This window comes from Gallus gallus, chromosome 2 (assembly GCF_016699485.2).
Source record: "Gallus gallus isolate bGalGal1 chromosome 2, bGalGal1.mat.broiler.GRCg7b, whole genome shotgun sequence".
Lineage (NCBI taxonomy): Eukaryota > Metazoa > Chordata > Aves > Galliformes > Phasianidae > Gallus > Gallus gallus.
Genome location: NC_052533.1, coordinates 44,593,366 through 44,608,458, shown reverse-complemented (window position 1 = coordinate 44,608,458; position 15,093 = coordinate 44,593,366). Strand labels below are relative to the sequence as shown.

The following is a 15,093-nucleotide window of genomic DNA, read 5'->3' as shown; positions in this document are numbered from 1 at the left end:
AATGAAAGCTAGGTTTTTTAAGTAGAACTGGAAAAGCTCTGGAATCTTCTTCTCATCCTCTATTCTCTGAAGAATGGGACAGGTTAAACATTTTTCAGCTGCAACAGAAGCCCAGTAGGGTTATATCAGAGTGTGGAATGGTGAAGAGCAGAGGCAGGTAGAATGGACAGGACTGTTCAGAGAAAGGAGTGTTGTGTATGCTTTTAACAGTTGAAGTGCCTAATAATTGTGGGATTTTTAGAATTGCTTGTGTTTAAATTCAGAGTACTACATAATTTGTTACTAGTTGCATTATATATATTCTAGGTTTAACTACTTCAGAACAGTTAACTTCTTAAATGTTGTCTGCTATGTGCTAGGTGAATGTTTCTGGAGGTCAGAATGTCAACAAAGTCGGTAGACATTTTTTTCTTTAGAAACAGTAAGGCTTATGCTTTGCCTCCCAACAGGTATTGACATACATTTTCATGCAGCTAATAAAATTTGATTTGATTTATTTTACAGGGAATCATTTCCAAATGATCTTCAGTTTAGCATTTTAATGAGATTTACTGTTGACCAGACCCAAACACCTAGTTTGAAGGTAAGAATTTTTAGGCTTACGTGATGAACAGAATCATAATTCATAGACATTTGATTGTGTTACTTACCTTTGGATTGTTATTTTTGTTTTCTTTTGTTTTACAAAAAAAAAAAAAAAAAAAGATTTTCAATTAGTGGATTTTGTTTTTGTAAACTTTCAGACAGTCAAGCCAGCACTACAGGACCAGCTTCGCTCTTTTTGGAGCTCAAAGGTTTTTGTCTGAATTATTGTCTTTATTCTTAACCCTATGTCAAAACTCTTACAGTGTTTCCAATACTTCTTATTTGAATGCATTCATATGCTGCTACTAACCTTTGCGAGAAACTTTAAGCATGCAGATGTTTGACTTTAAACATTACACTACTATGAAAATGTTTGCTGCAAGTGAGAGCTAATAAAACCACAGTACAGTAAAAATGAGCAAGAAAAATGTGGCCGCCTAACATCAAGCTGGTTATGCAAACTCACTCTATTGAGTCTTCTAATTTTATGTTTGTGATTTCCCAATACTGTTTTCCTAGTCCATGTATAAGTTTTCCTGTGCTTAGCCTGTTAGTTCTTAAATTCATTTAAGACATTTTAATTTTTTGCATTAAAAACATGCTCCCTTTATAGTACCCTCACTTTTCTGAAAGCCGTGTGTAGCTTTATATGTACACACACTTTTCCATCTTAAAAAGCTCTACCTGAAAAAAAACCTGAATCCTGTAGTACGTTTACATTTATAAATGATTTTAGGATAAGTGCATCAAATCTGAAGATGTACGAGTGAGATAAATGGGGAAATAACAAGCATATAGCTGGCATTTTCTGCTCTATCCTGCACGAACTATTATTACGCCATTTGATGCTGCACAAAAATGTTTTTTCCAAATCGTGTTGAACCTAAAGTCACATGAATATGCCTTTTTTGTCTACAATACAGTAAAACTTACATTTTTAAGCTTTTGAGGACAGTTGATACGTTGACCACTATTGCTTCGTAGAGCTGTGTTAAAAAGGGACTGCTGTCAATTATTGAAGACAGCAAATGAGGTAGTAAAAATCAGTTTGTTGTTTAAATAAATCCTTGGAACAAATTGGACTTGGTTTTATTTTACTTGGTTTTCCTCACCAGAAAGGTGAATTTGGTGATTGAGATATTCTTTTTGGGACAGCTAATTATCTAACTGTTACAGAGAAGGTGAGTTTTTTCAGAAAAAAATGTGCCTGTCCCCCCATCTTCTATCTTTGCTAGGTAATTACAACTTCAGATCAAAGCAGTGAAGTTACTGAACTTAAATTGCAAAATTATTTGTCTAATATCCACATTGAATGTTTTGCCAAAATTTCATCCTCAGTGCACCCAGGTATCTGAGATTAACTGAAAATCTTAAGGTACTACTCTATTTCTTGGGATCTTCAGCGTTTGTTTTTTCTCTGGAAAAGGAGATAGTTTTGGTTCAGGATGTGATCAAATCAGAAATTTGCTTCCATTGAAGGATTCCTTCCTGCATATGATGCTTCTTTCTTGTTTTCATGTGGAAGTTCTGCCAATCGTGATCCTTCGGATTATACTGTCGTTGTCATTGTTTAACATTTACACACACCTAAGCCTTGGAAAATAAATTCAAGCTTTTAGAGTTACTACAAGAGGTGGATTAGGATAGCTGACCAAACAGAGAGATGTTATTCTACTGACATAATCCATGGAGGATGCAGCATGGTGTATTGTGTCCTGTCTTACTCAACCGCATTAAATAAACATATAGCTGTGGTGAACTGCTGAAATACAGTTTATACATGTATAGTGCATGTATCTGTTTTGGTCAAATTTATGCATGGGCACAGTAGTCACATGTAATAGACAGGATATAATGTATTAAGCTTATTTTTGCAGGTACAGAACATGTTTTCTTATGGACAAGTGTTGTCCTGAAAAATACTTCTAAGCATCACTTGCATTTTTTCTCAGGCTGAATATGGGATGGCTCACATACAGAGAGGAACTGTTAATAAGCATTTTGGCCAAAGCTTGTTAGAAATTTCTGAACCATTCTTTCCTTTGAAAATATGGATGTCTTGAAATGAAACATTTTTTGCTACAGTTGTTTTTTTCCCTCTAAATTCATATTAAATTTTCTGGATTAAAAAAATAAAAAGACAAAAATAGAGCACATTCATGGAGATAAGAGAGCCCTTTAAAACTCAATCATTATGGTTATTGTAGTCATTTGGTTAAAGCAAGATAGAGGTGGTATCAAAGTAACCCAGGTATTAGGACCTATCGGGATCCTATAGGTATCAGGGATGTGGCAAGCTGGAAAACACTGTGATTGCATTTGACCTGAGTAAGGGAGAGTTCAGTCTCTTGCATCCTAGAAGAGTGTTGCTTTGTTGTAGATGCCTACTTTGTTGTAGACGCCTACTACAACAGAATAGTGCTGTAAGAGGTGGACATTTGTCTATTTTAAGTAAAGTATTCTCTACATTCCTTTCTACTTTTTCCTACTAGGTGGAACATTTCTGTGACTTGTCTTTATGGAGAAAATGAGACTCAGTAAATCTAAACTGTTTCACAGGACAGGAAAACAGTTTGCCTTCTGACACTGACTGCGTAGCATCCTTACAGTATTTCCTCAATCTCTGTGGAGATGAGTTGCACAGAATATTTTTGTGCCCAAATTTATCTGTGAAAGATGTTTATGGAAACACTTCGGTTTCATTTATCCAGTTTTTGTGAATAATAGTGCTACCTGAAGCTTACTTTATATTTCAGCTCACTTACTGCAACTGTGCTATTAAAGTGTCCATCTGTGTTGTATACTGTATAGGAAAAATATTCGCTTTCTCAGTGCTCGTAGTCCGGATAGATGCAATAAATTCAGCCTGCAGCATACAAGTAAAGTCATGGCAATATTAAACAGCTTCAGAGACAGTGGTTTGAGATTAACAGCAAATAGTAATTTTAAGAATTCCTGCAGCTGCTTTCATTGCAGTTAAAAATCATTTCTCTCGGGTCTTGTAGAGATAAACTGGATTGTTAAAAGAGGACTATCGTAAACCTTTTATTTCTGATCTCAGCTGTACTCTCACTTGTTTGTAGTAGTGACTAAAATGCATCCTAAGTAGATTTGCTGCTCTCTCAGAGTTTAATTTAGGGTGTTTGATATCAGTAATATGTGCGTCTCATTATAGGGATTTTTGTGTTTTCCCTCTCTTTGAAAGAATCTTGCCAATAGTGTCTTCTTACCGAGTATGTTGGTATTGATTTGCCTAAGCTGAAAAGCTCTAGCTGTTGGTTGTTGTGTAACTTTGAAAATGTCCAACTTTTAACAGCTGCTGTGAAAATGAAGTGTTTATTATTAATGTGAATGTATCAGCTGTTAGTAATGTGTACATCATTTAGTGTTGTAGCAGCTTGGAAGTTTTGATGACCGATGGAAGTTGCTAGATAGCTTTGTTCAGAACACTACAAGCTATATATAATTGAAATTATGCCAAGAGCTTGCTTTCTTTCTGCTTATGAGGGACATTTGTTTCTCCCTCCTGACAGCAGGTTTTATTTCCACTGAGCCAGAAGTACCTAAGTTGAAAAGGTTGCATAAATGAATGTTAACCACTTTCTTTGATGGGTTGAATGACAGTTATCTCTGGAGCAGCAGGAACTGAACAGAGAATGTTTAAGGGACTTACAGGCATAACAACCCTTCTACTACAGCTGTGCAGTGATGCAGTTTTGAAGAAACTAAAGAGAGGTTGCAGTTGGGACAATTAAAACTGTAATCCTGCATAAGGGGAGTCAGTAAATTCAGTGAAGGATGTCTGGGCAGTTGGAAGCCTAGAACAGCTTTTCTGTCCTTCTGGTAAACTCATGTCTATCTCCTTAATATCTTCAAAGGAAAACTGTTCATGTGTCTAGGTCTTTTGTAGAAATTCTGTTCCATACCTTTTAATTTTCAGTCAGAAGATTCCTAGAGCTTATCTCCAATGGTACTGACTGCTGAGCACTAGTTTTCATAAAAGGGTGCTTAGTATTAACTACATCATATTCTAACTCACCTGATTATTGGTTTATCAGATCATGTCCTTTTTTTGTTTTAGTATTTGAAAGAAGTTCTCAATAGTTTTGAATATGCGCAAATGTTTTGAGTACTTTCATTTTCTGTTTGTTAAATGAACCATTATCTTTTAGCCGCTACCAGTGAAATCTGAAATTTCTATTCATACAGTTTCTGTAGAATTTCCTTCTTGAAATAATGTACCTCTCTGTAAATTAATTCGCTGCTTGAAGTTTTATGCCAATGCTGAAAAGACATTTAGGATAATTAAGTAAATATTTTAGAGAATGTGCACTGTGTTCTGTAAGCACTCTTGTTCTTGTAGCACAGTTTTTATTGTCCACCTAACTGTATTTCTCTTTACAGGTAAAAGTTGCAATTCTTAAATACATAGAGACTCTTGCACAACAGATGGATCCAGGGGATTTTGTAAATTCAAGTGAAACTAGGTTAGCAGTGTCTCGAATCATCACCTGGACCACAGAACCTAAAAGCTCAGATGTTAGGAAGGTATGTTTGTTAATGTGCACTTATGGTATATTCCAAGTGCCTTGGGCAGATTAAAAAAGCTATTGATAATTCATGTCTAAACAGAAAAATGTTTATTTTTCTTTAAAAACAGTTTTATTGTTTCATGGAGACTATATACTTTTATGTCCTTCTGAGCAAATGCAACTGAGGGTTGTGTCTAAAATATCAAAATTGCCGAATTCAAACTGCCAGAAAGTACATGTTTGGGAACATGTCAGTAAAATTTATAGTCTTGAAACTCCACGTTATGGTTGTATTTCACATCTGTTAATATATAGAGATCATATTTCATAGGACAGGGATTAACTTTTGTTTAGAGCACTCTCTGGTATTAAGATATTTTGCATAGACATTTCCTGTACAGTTTCAATATTACTTCCAAAACCTTCTATAATAGTAGTAGCACATTCACAATAGCAGTGGTGACTACAGTAATGAACTCACTTCAGCCTTGGTTGGATTTTTTGTGAAACAGAAAAGACTGGTAAGCAATCTTGTGTTCAGCCTTTGATGTTTTTAAATGAGGTTGTATCAAAGAATTGTTCTTGTAATGCTACAGTTCCAGTGCAAAAATCCCCTCTCCACATAACTCTTGTGAAGCAAAATTAATATTTGTGGGCATTCAGATATAGCAAGGATAAATAATAACCATGAGAAATTGACTAATGCAGCCTTCAGAAAAGAACTCTAGATAATTCTTGAAATTAGAGAGCAAATATCTTTTTAATCTTCTTTGCATATAGATGGAATAGATTTATTTGTTGTTGTTGTCAACATCCATCCTGTCTTAGCTGCTTTTATCAGTATGTTAACACTTCTTGAATGTTAACTAAAATATTTTGCTTATTCCTCATAAAGCGGAAGCATGTTTGACATAGACAAATATACAAATAACTCTTCTGTTCATTTTTCCCTGTTTATTTCTGCAGTTGAAGTAAAAACAATTTATTTGTTTAGATTTCCTTAGCTTGATTCAATTCAGCTTGAGTTTTGGCAACTTTGTTTCTGAAATCAGGATCAAAACTTCCTTCAGGAGGGATGCTTTGTGGGAGTGAATTAATAGAACAAGATGGAGAGCTATCTCACAATGTATAATGCAAAACAAAGTAAAAGTAACTTTTGCCACTTCTTGGTATCTTCGCTGTTTATAATAACTATAGGAAAATTTATAATGCATATAACTCTATTTTTACCTTCCACTTCTAATATAACTTTCAGCATGAGGAAGCAGTAACAGATTATATCCTTTGGACTTTTCTCGCCTAGTTACCATGTTCTAGTGACATGCATAAGGCCATAAAACAGAAAGGGAACTGAAGCAGCACTATCTTCTGCATCGGTAAAGTTTTAGTACTGAGACACGTGGCGAGCTGTCTTATCTGATGGTTCATATCTTTAATAACCATTTTGATGTCAATAAGTAACTGAATCATGGAAAGAATTGGCTTTGAGTTTTATCATCTGGAACACTTTAATTATACGAAACTTTCTCAGTTTATATTTTCTTTCCATAACAGACTTGTTAGGGGTTGCTAACTCCCAAAAGCCTTTAGTAAGTCTTGAAATAAAATTTTGCCAATGAATAGTCAAAAAAGTTATTCTGATCTTTTAAAATATTTCGTTCTGTTCACAGACTTGAAAACGTTAGCACGGTTGTTTAGTTTGGGACTTCATTCTGGAGTATAAAATTCAAAGTTCCTCTACAATTAAAACTCTTCTGGGGAGAATTAAAATCTTAGAGTTCTTCTAAGTTAGAACAGTACAAAACATACTGCTCATTCTCACTCCTTTTAAAATGTGATCTGAGTGACCAGATGTGAAAATCTCAAGAGAGCAAGTTTATACTTGGAGGGGGAAAAAAGCCAAATACTCTAAAATGCCCCCCCTTTTTTTTTCTTTTTTTCTCCTTTTTCTTTCTTTCTCTCTCTTTTTTTTTTTTTTTTAATTAATAAGGAAGAAGGAAAACAGATGGTTCCTTAATGAAACCCTTCTGTGAGTCGATTTCCATTTTGATACTTCAGGTTGAGCTTCCATGCAAACCCGATGGTACCAGTTTCTTCCCTGATACGACTGTAGACTGTCTTATTTTGTTATTCTGTTGGCAGCCTAAGTAGACACACTGTTAGACAGTGAGGATATGGATAACAGGACAGAGAAAAGAATGGTACTTTCCGAACCTTTGTTTGACGTTTTGTTTTAGTTTTGTATATATCAATTTATGTTAAAAGACGGACTAAAAGAAATAATGAGGGAAAAATGGAGCACCAAAGACAGGTTGTAGAGGGCATTCAGGCTGTTCACTTGAAGGGTAGACTGTTCGGGGAGGAGGGAATAAAAGTTCAAGAGAACAGCTGATCATGAGTGTGCAAAGACAGTTTGTGGCATTCTAACATGCTAGAATTTTCATCATTAAATTTAATACTAAGATGTGTGCTGGTATGTGTGCTCATACCTTGGCTTTCTACTTCTAATTAAAAAGTGCTACAGTTCATTGCTCTTGAAGCAAAGGAGGGAAATAAATGTCTAAAAGAATTTTCTAAACTACTTGCTTGAAGTATTTTTGGTGCTGAACCAAGTTGCCTGTCATTCTGGCTAGCATGAGGCACTGGTTCTCTCCAGTGCGTGGCAGACCTTGACGGTGTGTCACTTCTATTGAAACTAGATAAAGTTAGTTAATCTCACAACCAGAGTTTCATATTATAAAGAAACTGTTTAAAACTTAATAATCACTAGCCTTTCATTGCATGCCGTAAGTTAGTTGCATTGTTGACAATTTTGTTAGCCTGTCCAGTGAATATTCATCAAACTAAGTCACGCAGTCAACATTTCTTTAGCAGAGGGGAACTCAACTGGTATCCCCCATCATTCTGTAACATACTGTAGTGCTTTGTCAATATTTATTTACCTCTTGGCTGAGGTAAATAAATAAAATATGTGTATTAAAACTTGCTTTAGGATGAGGATGCTATTAAACATGAAATGGTAACATTGGGGGTGTGGAAGGTATAATCCAGTGCACTACAAACTCCAGTACTTAAGTTTTCATCTTTCAAACGTGTAGCCAATAAGAAGGTAGCTCCGAAAGTAATATCTCCTGTTCGTGGCCCACAGTGTCAGAGGGCAGATGTTGCTGGTATGACAGTAGGGGTTGAACCTTCCCACCAACACCCTGTGTGACAGATGGCAGCAGAGGGGCAGTCTGATCAAACGGCATCTAATATGGACGTACATCTGAAGCAAAAGTGTGGAATTAATTTCTTCCATGCAGAAAAAAAAATACTTCTGTTGACTTTCATCGACACTTGCTGAACATTTCTTGACACCAAACAGTGGATGTGAGTAGAGTGAGACAGTGGGTGCTGTGTTTCTGCAGTGGCAACAGCAATGTGAAAGGCAAATCATGTTCTGATGATTTGGCCCTGGCCACACACAGCTGTCATACCACACAGTGAAAAACATCTTCATCAGTTCATCCATGTGAAATGACAGATTACAACGAGGGGTCTGCATATGGAGCTGAATGTTGGCTTCAATGTGTTGGAAAAAGTGGTGGCTCTGTTGGAATGTCACAGTGTTTGAGCCATGTGGGTCCCACAGATGTTCACACAGGAACAGAATGAACACCGCATACGATTTTGTTGTGACCTGTTGAACCAATACAAGGCTGAAAGTGAAAATTTCCTGGATCACATCATTGGGGGTGAAGAGACGTGGTGTCACCACTACGGTCCAGAGTCAAAATGGCAGTCTTTGGTGTGGTGACGTGAATTTCCCATCAGAGAAAAAGTTCAGGACACAGCCCTCAGTGGGTAAGAAGATGTGCAGTGTCCTTTGAAATAGGAAAAGGGTGATCCCTCTGGATTGCCTGGAACCCAGACAAACCATCAACTCTGGCTGCTGCATTACGACACTAAGCTGAAGGCTTGAATTTCCACAGTCCATCCAGAGGAAAAGACAGCCTTTCTCTTCCAACACCAGGCCTCATACCAGTTTGAAGACCATAGAGCACATTGCCGATCTTGGCTGGACTGTCCTACCATACCCACAGGATACTCTGGATTTGGTGCCTCCTGATTTCCATGTGTCTGGGATGATGAAAAATGGACTGCATGGGCAACAGTTTTCTGGCAACAGTGCTGTCATAGCAGCTGTAAAACGGTCATCTCCACTGGTGCAGATTTTTTTGATCTGATAAAAATGCATAGCTATTGGTGGTGACTGTGTTGAAAAACAGTATTTTGTAGCTGAGAATTTGTTCTATTAAGTAGTGTTATTGTGCTCTTTGTATTAGTTGAAGTTTCCATGGAAATAAATAGGAGCTGTTACTTTTGGAGCAGCCTGCATCATCATGGTGCTTGAAAGCTACTCTGTTGGTGTCAGGTGTCTTACCATTTGTGGAATTTAGGAGGAGGAGTTACAAACTTCCTCCTATTTGGTGTGTTCAGTTTCTCCTTTTTAAGATTTGTTCAACTTGCCAAACCCTGTAGAAGCCATTTTGGTACTTCCTTCACTCCTTTTAGTAAACAGTTCTGGGGAGGGAGGGCTGCGGATCATGTATCTGAAAGACTGCTTATTAGGATGATTCTGAAAGGTTTAAGCTCGTTGTGTGCCTGAATTTATGAATATCTGAACCTCGATCTTAGCAGTACATATGAATTGCATTAGTTTATAACTGCTAATATCCTTATTCAAGTTTGCTTAATACTTATCTCACCTTTTGTGACCACCTGTCATTGTATCAACTCAACTTAGTGATTTTAATCTACATTTTCTTCTAGGCTGCACAGTCAGTACTCATTTCCCTTTTTGAACTTAATACTCCTGAGTTTACAATGCTGCTGGGTGCTTTACCAAAAACATTTCAGGATGGAGCCACAAAGCTTCTTCATAATCATCTCCGAAATACAGGCAACAGTGGTCAGGTATCTACACCTTCCATATTATTGTTTCGGAATTTAATGGTGGTTTGAACGTAAGTCCATTTCAACAGAGTTGTGTCAGAGTGAGAAAATTTCTGGAGGCCACCCAAGCCCTCCATAGAAGTCTTATTAGCAGGTACCACTCTTTATGGAATGCTTTTTATTCTCCTGCAAAGATATTTGTTCAGTGTATGTTGCTTCCAAGTAAATTGACTTAGTAAGTTGGAACAGACTTGTTAAGAGTAGTGTTTATCTCTTACGTTAATTATTTCAGAGTTACACATCTGAAATTAATGTCACTGGTTAGAGAATTCAAGAAATTAAATAGCATTTCTTTAAATGTTTCTGGGTGCTAGAAAATAAAAATAATAATCAAGTAAAGGGGAAGCCAAAGTGTTGCTGTAGTATCTCTTTTCATCTCTCCTCTACCAGGGTTCAATGGGAAGTCCTTTGACAAGACCTACTCCGTGCTCCCCAGCAAGCTGGTCAAGTCCTCTCACTTCCCCAACCAATACATCGCAGAACACTTTGTCACCAAGGTAATGTTGGCCAGTGTTGCTGCAGTTCTGCATCTAAGGCTTCATTAAGCATGTTCTCCAAAATAGTAAACTGGGCTGTGAACAAAAGCAGTGCGTTTTGCACAGTCACAGATGCTGAAAAATAATCCCCCTTCCTCCACAGAATGACATAATAGCAAAGTGCTCCGCCTCCCTGAGTGGTCTGCCAGGAGCCAGGGCTGCCCTAACATGTGCACCTCAGAGTGCAAGTAGCATAGTAGAGATGGAAGAGAAACCTTCATCCCCAGCAAATGCTAGAAAAAGCTTAAGTCATCCAGCCAGAATTAATTTGGGGGGGATAAAAATAGTACGTAAATGTTCTTACCTTCTTTGATGGCATCGGTGTTGCCAGTGAAGTGGATTTTGTAACTTTGCTTTTAGCAGTCAGTCAATACATTGATCAGTTCCCCTTACTGTGGAAATTTTTCTTACACAGGGAGAATGGTATAAAATTCTCTTACAAGAGTAAAACAATGGAAGTTGTACCTGAGTCAGATGCTGCTATATAGTGCAGCCTTCTTGTCTACTTGCCACTTGCAGTGCTTAATTTTATTATTGTTTCCTGGGTGTCTGTACTTCCATGTTAATGTTCACGTTAATCAGAAAATAAATCCATCTTAATTTGTATGTCCTTCTCCATGGCCCACAGTGCATTTGACTATGATACAGAAAACATGAATTCTGAAGATATTTACAGTTCTCTTCGCGGAGTCACTGAAGCTATTCAGAACTTCAGTTTCCGTAGTCAAGAAGATATGAATGAACCTGTGAAACGGGATTCAAAAAGAGATGATGTTGATTCAGTGAGTAAACTTGGTTCATCTTGGTATCAGCAAATCATGCCAATACCTGACTTACTATTAAACATAAATCATCTTTTTAAGTAGGTTTATCTGTTCCGATTTCTGCAGTGGGACTTATTTGCTAACTTCAGAGCTTAAAAAAACGAAGCAAAACAGTTCCTAGCATTCGAAACGCATTCTGGAAATATAAATGCTACCTCTAAGTGGTATTAGCTTTTTATTTATTTTAAATAAAGTAGTTTGAAAAATTTTATCTCACAGATCAAGGAGTTTAATTTATGAGAGATCTGTATACTGATTTTTTTTTCCAGAAGTTTATTTAATTCCATACAAAACCCAGAGGTTTTTCAGTGGTGCATACACTGCTTTAAGCTTCTGTTTCTGTGGAACTTCGACTTTCAGATCTGCTGAACTTGCCCAAAGTGTGTATGCTGAAGCATGGATTGTACACACACCTTGTTTTTTTTTTAGTTCAGGGTACTGTAGCACAGTCTTCTTACCTGAAGGGCAGCTTATGTATCTTCAGGAATGCTTAGAAACCTTCTGAATCTTAGAAGTTTTTGCTTTTGAATCTTAGAAGTTTTGAATCTTAGAAGTTCTTGTTACTTACATGAGTGTGTAAAGTAGTTATTTGAAAAGTCTGTGTTATATATGAATCTATGGTATTTCTTTTCCTGCAGATTGGCAGTGCTTCTGGAATAGCAGACCTACGAGCAGGAAGTGGTATAAGTGATACAGGCCGAACAGCTCTTGATAACAAAACATCATTACTCAACACAATGCCTCCTCACTCTTCACCACGCTCACGAGATTATAACCCATACAATTATTCTGATAGTTCGTTTAATAAATCTGCTTTGAAGGAAGCCATGTTTGATGATGATGCAGAGCAGTTTCCTGATGGTAAGCTTCAGATTACATTCTGTGCTAGAAGGGAAATAGTGACATTTTTCACCTTTTAGTTCAGTTTCTGAGTAAACCATTAGCAGTATATGTATCATCGGTGTATCACCGATATGTATCACCTTCCTTAAGAGGTTTTACATCATATATTTCAAACCAGTTTATTTGTCAGTGATCCTTCTGACTGACACTGTTGGATTGCTTGATGTTTATATAGATTAAGGGTGGGTGGGAAATGAGGTAATGATTGAACTGTACTGTATTCTTCTGGTATCGTGTTCTGTAGCAGGATTGTCAATACAAGTTTACTTCCCACATTACTCTATGGTTGAGATTTTAAAGAAAAACTTACACAACAAGTAAAACTGGATTAAACCAGTTCAGGAATTAGGCGAAAGATTAAGTATTTTGTTAGTAAAATATTTGTATGTGAAACATGACATTGGTATTTTATATTGACTAAACAGTCTTTTGCAAGGGGAAAAAATGCTTTTACTCAGAAAGTGATTCTTTTTGCTCATTTAAATGTAGAAACTTGGGCTGTTGTTTTGTAGGCTTTTTCTTGGGAAATTTCTTACACATCATCACGTGCACTCTGTCCTGCCAGCAAAATGTGTTGTTAGAAGAATTATTCTATTCAGCAGTCATTTTATTCATTTTATCTACCTACCTTTTGGAGCTATTGGTGTACAGTAGCAATTATTCATAAGAGACGTATCTTGTCTTTTTGGAATATGAGTGTGATATAATATAGCATGATGCAAAAGAAATATATATAGATATAGGTAGATATAGATATATATCAGTTTGGGTGTTTTCCCTCCCCCCACCCCCCCAAGGTTTGGTTCTCAGTATCACTGTGATGGTGTCATCTCATTTGTGCATAAAATCTATATTTTTCAACTTATCTTGTGTTGATTTGCTACTAACTGCCAGTGTCTGCTGAAAATCTTCAATTTTTCTTCCTCTTGTCAAAGTTAGCTTGGATTTTTAAGTTCTTAGAAAAGTTCCCATGAATAGCTCTTAATTTTGCATATGGTCTGTGTGTTTGCTCTCTCAAACTCCACGTACTATTTAAGTTAAAATACAGTCATTGCAGGCAGAGATAAAGAACCTACAGTGTAGCTCCATTTGAAGTTTTTCAAATACCGTTTCATAAGAGTATGTGTTGAATTAACAAAAGAGTGGCAAGGGCTTTTTGTTTTGTTAGGTTTTTTTCCCCTTTATTTTTTAATTCATATACTTTAACAGTCTGCGCTGGATCAAAGCATCTCCATTCAGCAGTGCTTTGTCCTTACTGGAGTTAGTAGTGCAGCGTATTATTAAGGTATACTCTTTAATGAATCACAACAAAGTATTTGCATTCATTCCCATGTGCACCCCTAGTTTTCTGTAGCATTCGGGTATTTCTGGATTACTTCCAGAACTGCATCTGAGATGCACTTGAAGAAGTTGTCATGAATAAGATATATTTGGCAAAAAACTGCATACAAATTCTCATGAAGGAGTTGCATGCTATTCCTATAGACTTTTTCCCATCCATGGAATGTAGCTTTTTAATTTTCAGAAAATCCATGGAATTGCTGCCTCCTATAACGCAGTGTTATTTACTGTGCTCCTATGTATCCCCTCAAATGTTACGGGGATCAGGCATGGATACACAGGGTTTGATGGTAGAATCTTGGCAGTTCATTATTCCAGTCAGCAGCATTGAGGCACATACGTGTATTCTGCAGACTGTCTAATAATTGAAAATGTCCTGTGTAGGAGCGTACCCCAGAGGGCATTTGAGCATTTTGTTGCTCTTACAGTAAAAAGTTTTCATAGGAACATCCTAAATCTTCAAAGCAGTAGCACTTTTTTTTTTTACAAGAAAGGTACATTTTAGCAGAAGAGTAGGGAACCAAGCCTTTCAAAGTCACTTTTCCTTAGACGCAGTACACAGCCTCTGTTTGGAACCCAGTATTCCTTTGCAAAGAAGCTCCTTTCTTTCATCTCTTCCTTTGCAGATGTCTGCTTTTGCAAATATCTGCTTTGTTAAGTAGTACTTTGTATATGGGCTTAAGAATTCACTTCTTTGTCTTGCCTTAAACTTACTGTTATTAATTTTCATCTTTTTTTCTTTCAGACCATTCCTTATTTATCAAGTTATCATTTCTTCTCTCTTTCATTGTTTTTTTTTTTTTTGTAGATTTTAAAAGTAGTCTCTATATTCCATGACAAACATTAATAAAAGCATCAAACAGAACCAGGCTGTGCAGAGGCCTGAGCACAGACATCACTGGTGTCCTCCAAGATTAATAGAAAGCCATTTATAATCCAGTCATTTTGCAGATGTTTCATCCAAGCTTTGCCCCTGCCTTGTTGATTTGCTTGGGCATATTTCAAGCAGTAGGCAAATCTTTATTGTATTCAGGACGTGCCATCATTTCCTTTTGAATGCCAACACTGCATATCTTGTCAAAATGATATTATTTGATCGTTTGAGAAGAGCTGTTCTTTAAGAAATATTTTAATATATATAGTATTTTATATGTATCTGTTACATATTTTAATTCATTCAGATGAAGCACTTGCATTTGCTCCTACTCATTTATGTTTTTATTTTCAGGAGAAAAAAAATTGCAAGTAGATTTTTACACTTCTCCTTTCTTATCTGGAGAATGTTTGGGAATTAAACTCCACAGTTAAATCACATACAGGAATGGAAAATACAAACTGTGAAGGAATACACCCCATATCTTGTCCTTATGTTTT

The 15,093-nt window shown here is 36.5% G+C and overlaps 1 protein-coding gene across 47 annotated transcripts in view; it reads left to right on the top strand.

The window, feature by feature from the left end:
• The window catches only part of CLASP2 (cytoplasmic linker associated protein 2), a 137,403-nt gene that overhangs the window by 112,797 nt on the left and 9,513 nt on the right, over window positions 1-15,093 (top strand). For 25 of the 47 annotated variants that reach the window (XM_040682756.2, XM_040682746.2, XM_015281520.4 and 22 more), the window contains 7 exons: window positions 505-583; window positions 744-794; window positions 4,990-5,133; window positions 9,933-10,076; window positions 10,506-10,612; window positions 11,280-11,433; window positions 12,114-12,336. In XM_040682756.2, the coding sequence (XP_040538690.1) occupies window positions 505-583; window positions 744-794; window positions 4,990-5,133; window positions 9,933-10,076; window positions 10,506-10,612; window positions 11,280-11,433; window positions 12,114-12,336 (902 nt within the window). The remainder of the gene's footprint in view (window positions 1-504; window positions 584-743; window positions 795-4,989; window positions 5,134-9,932; window positions 10,077-10,505; window positions 10,613-11,279; window positions 11,434-12,113; window positions 12,337-15,093) is intronic. The other 22 variants (XM_040682898.2, XM_025147229.3, XM_040682799.2 and 19 more) reach the window with 1 other exon arrangement.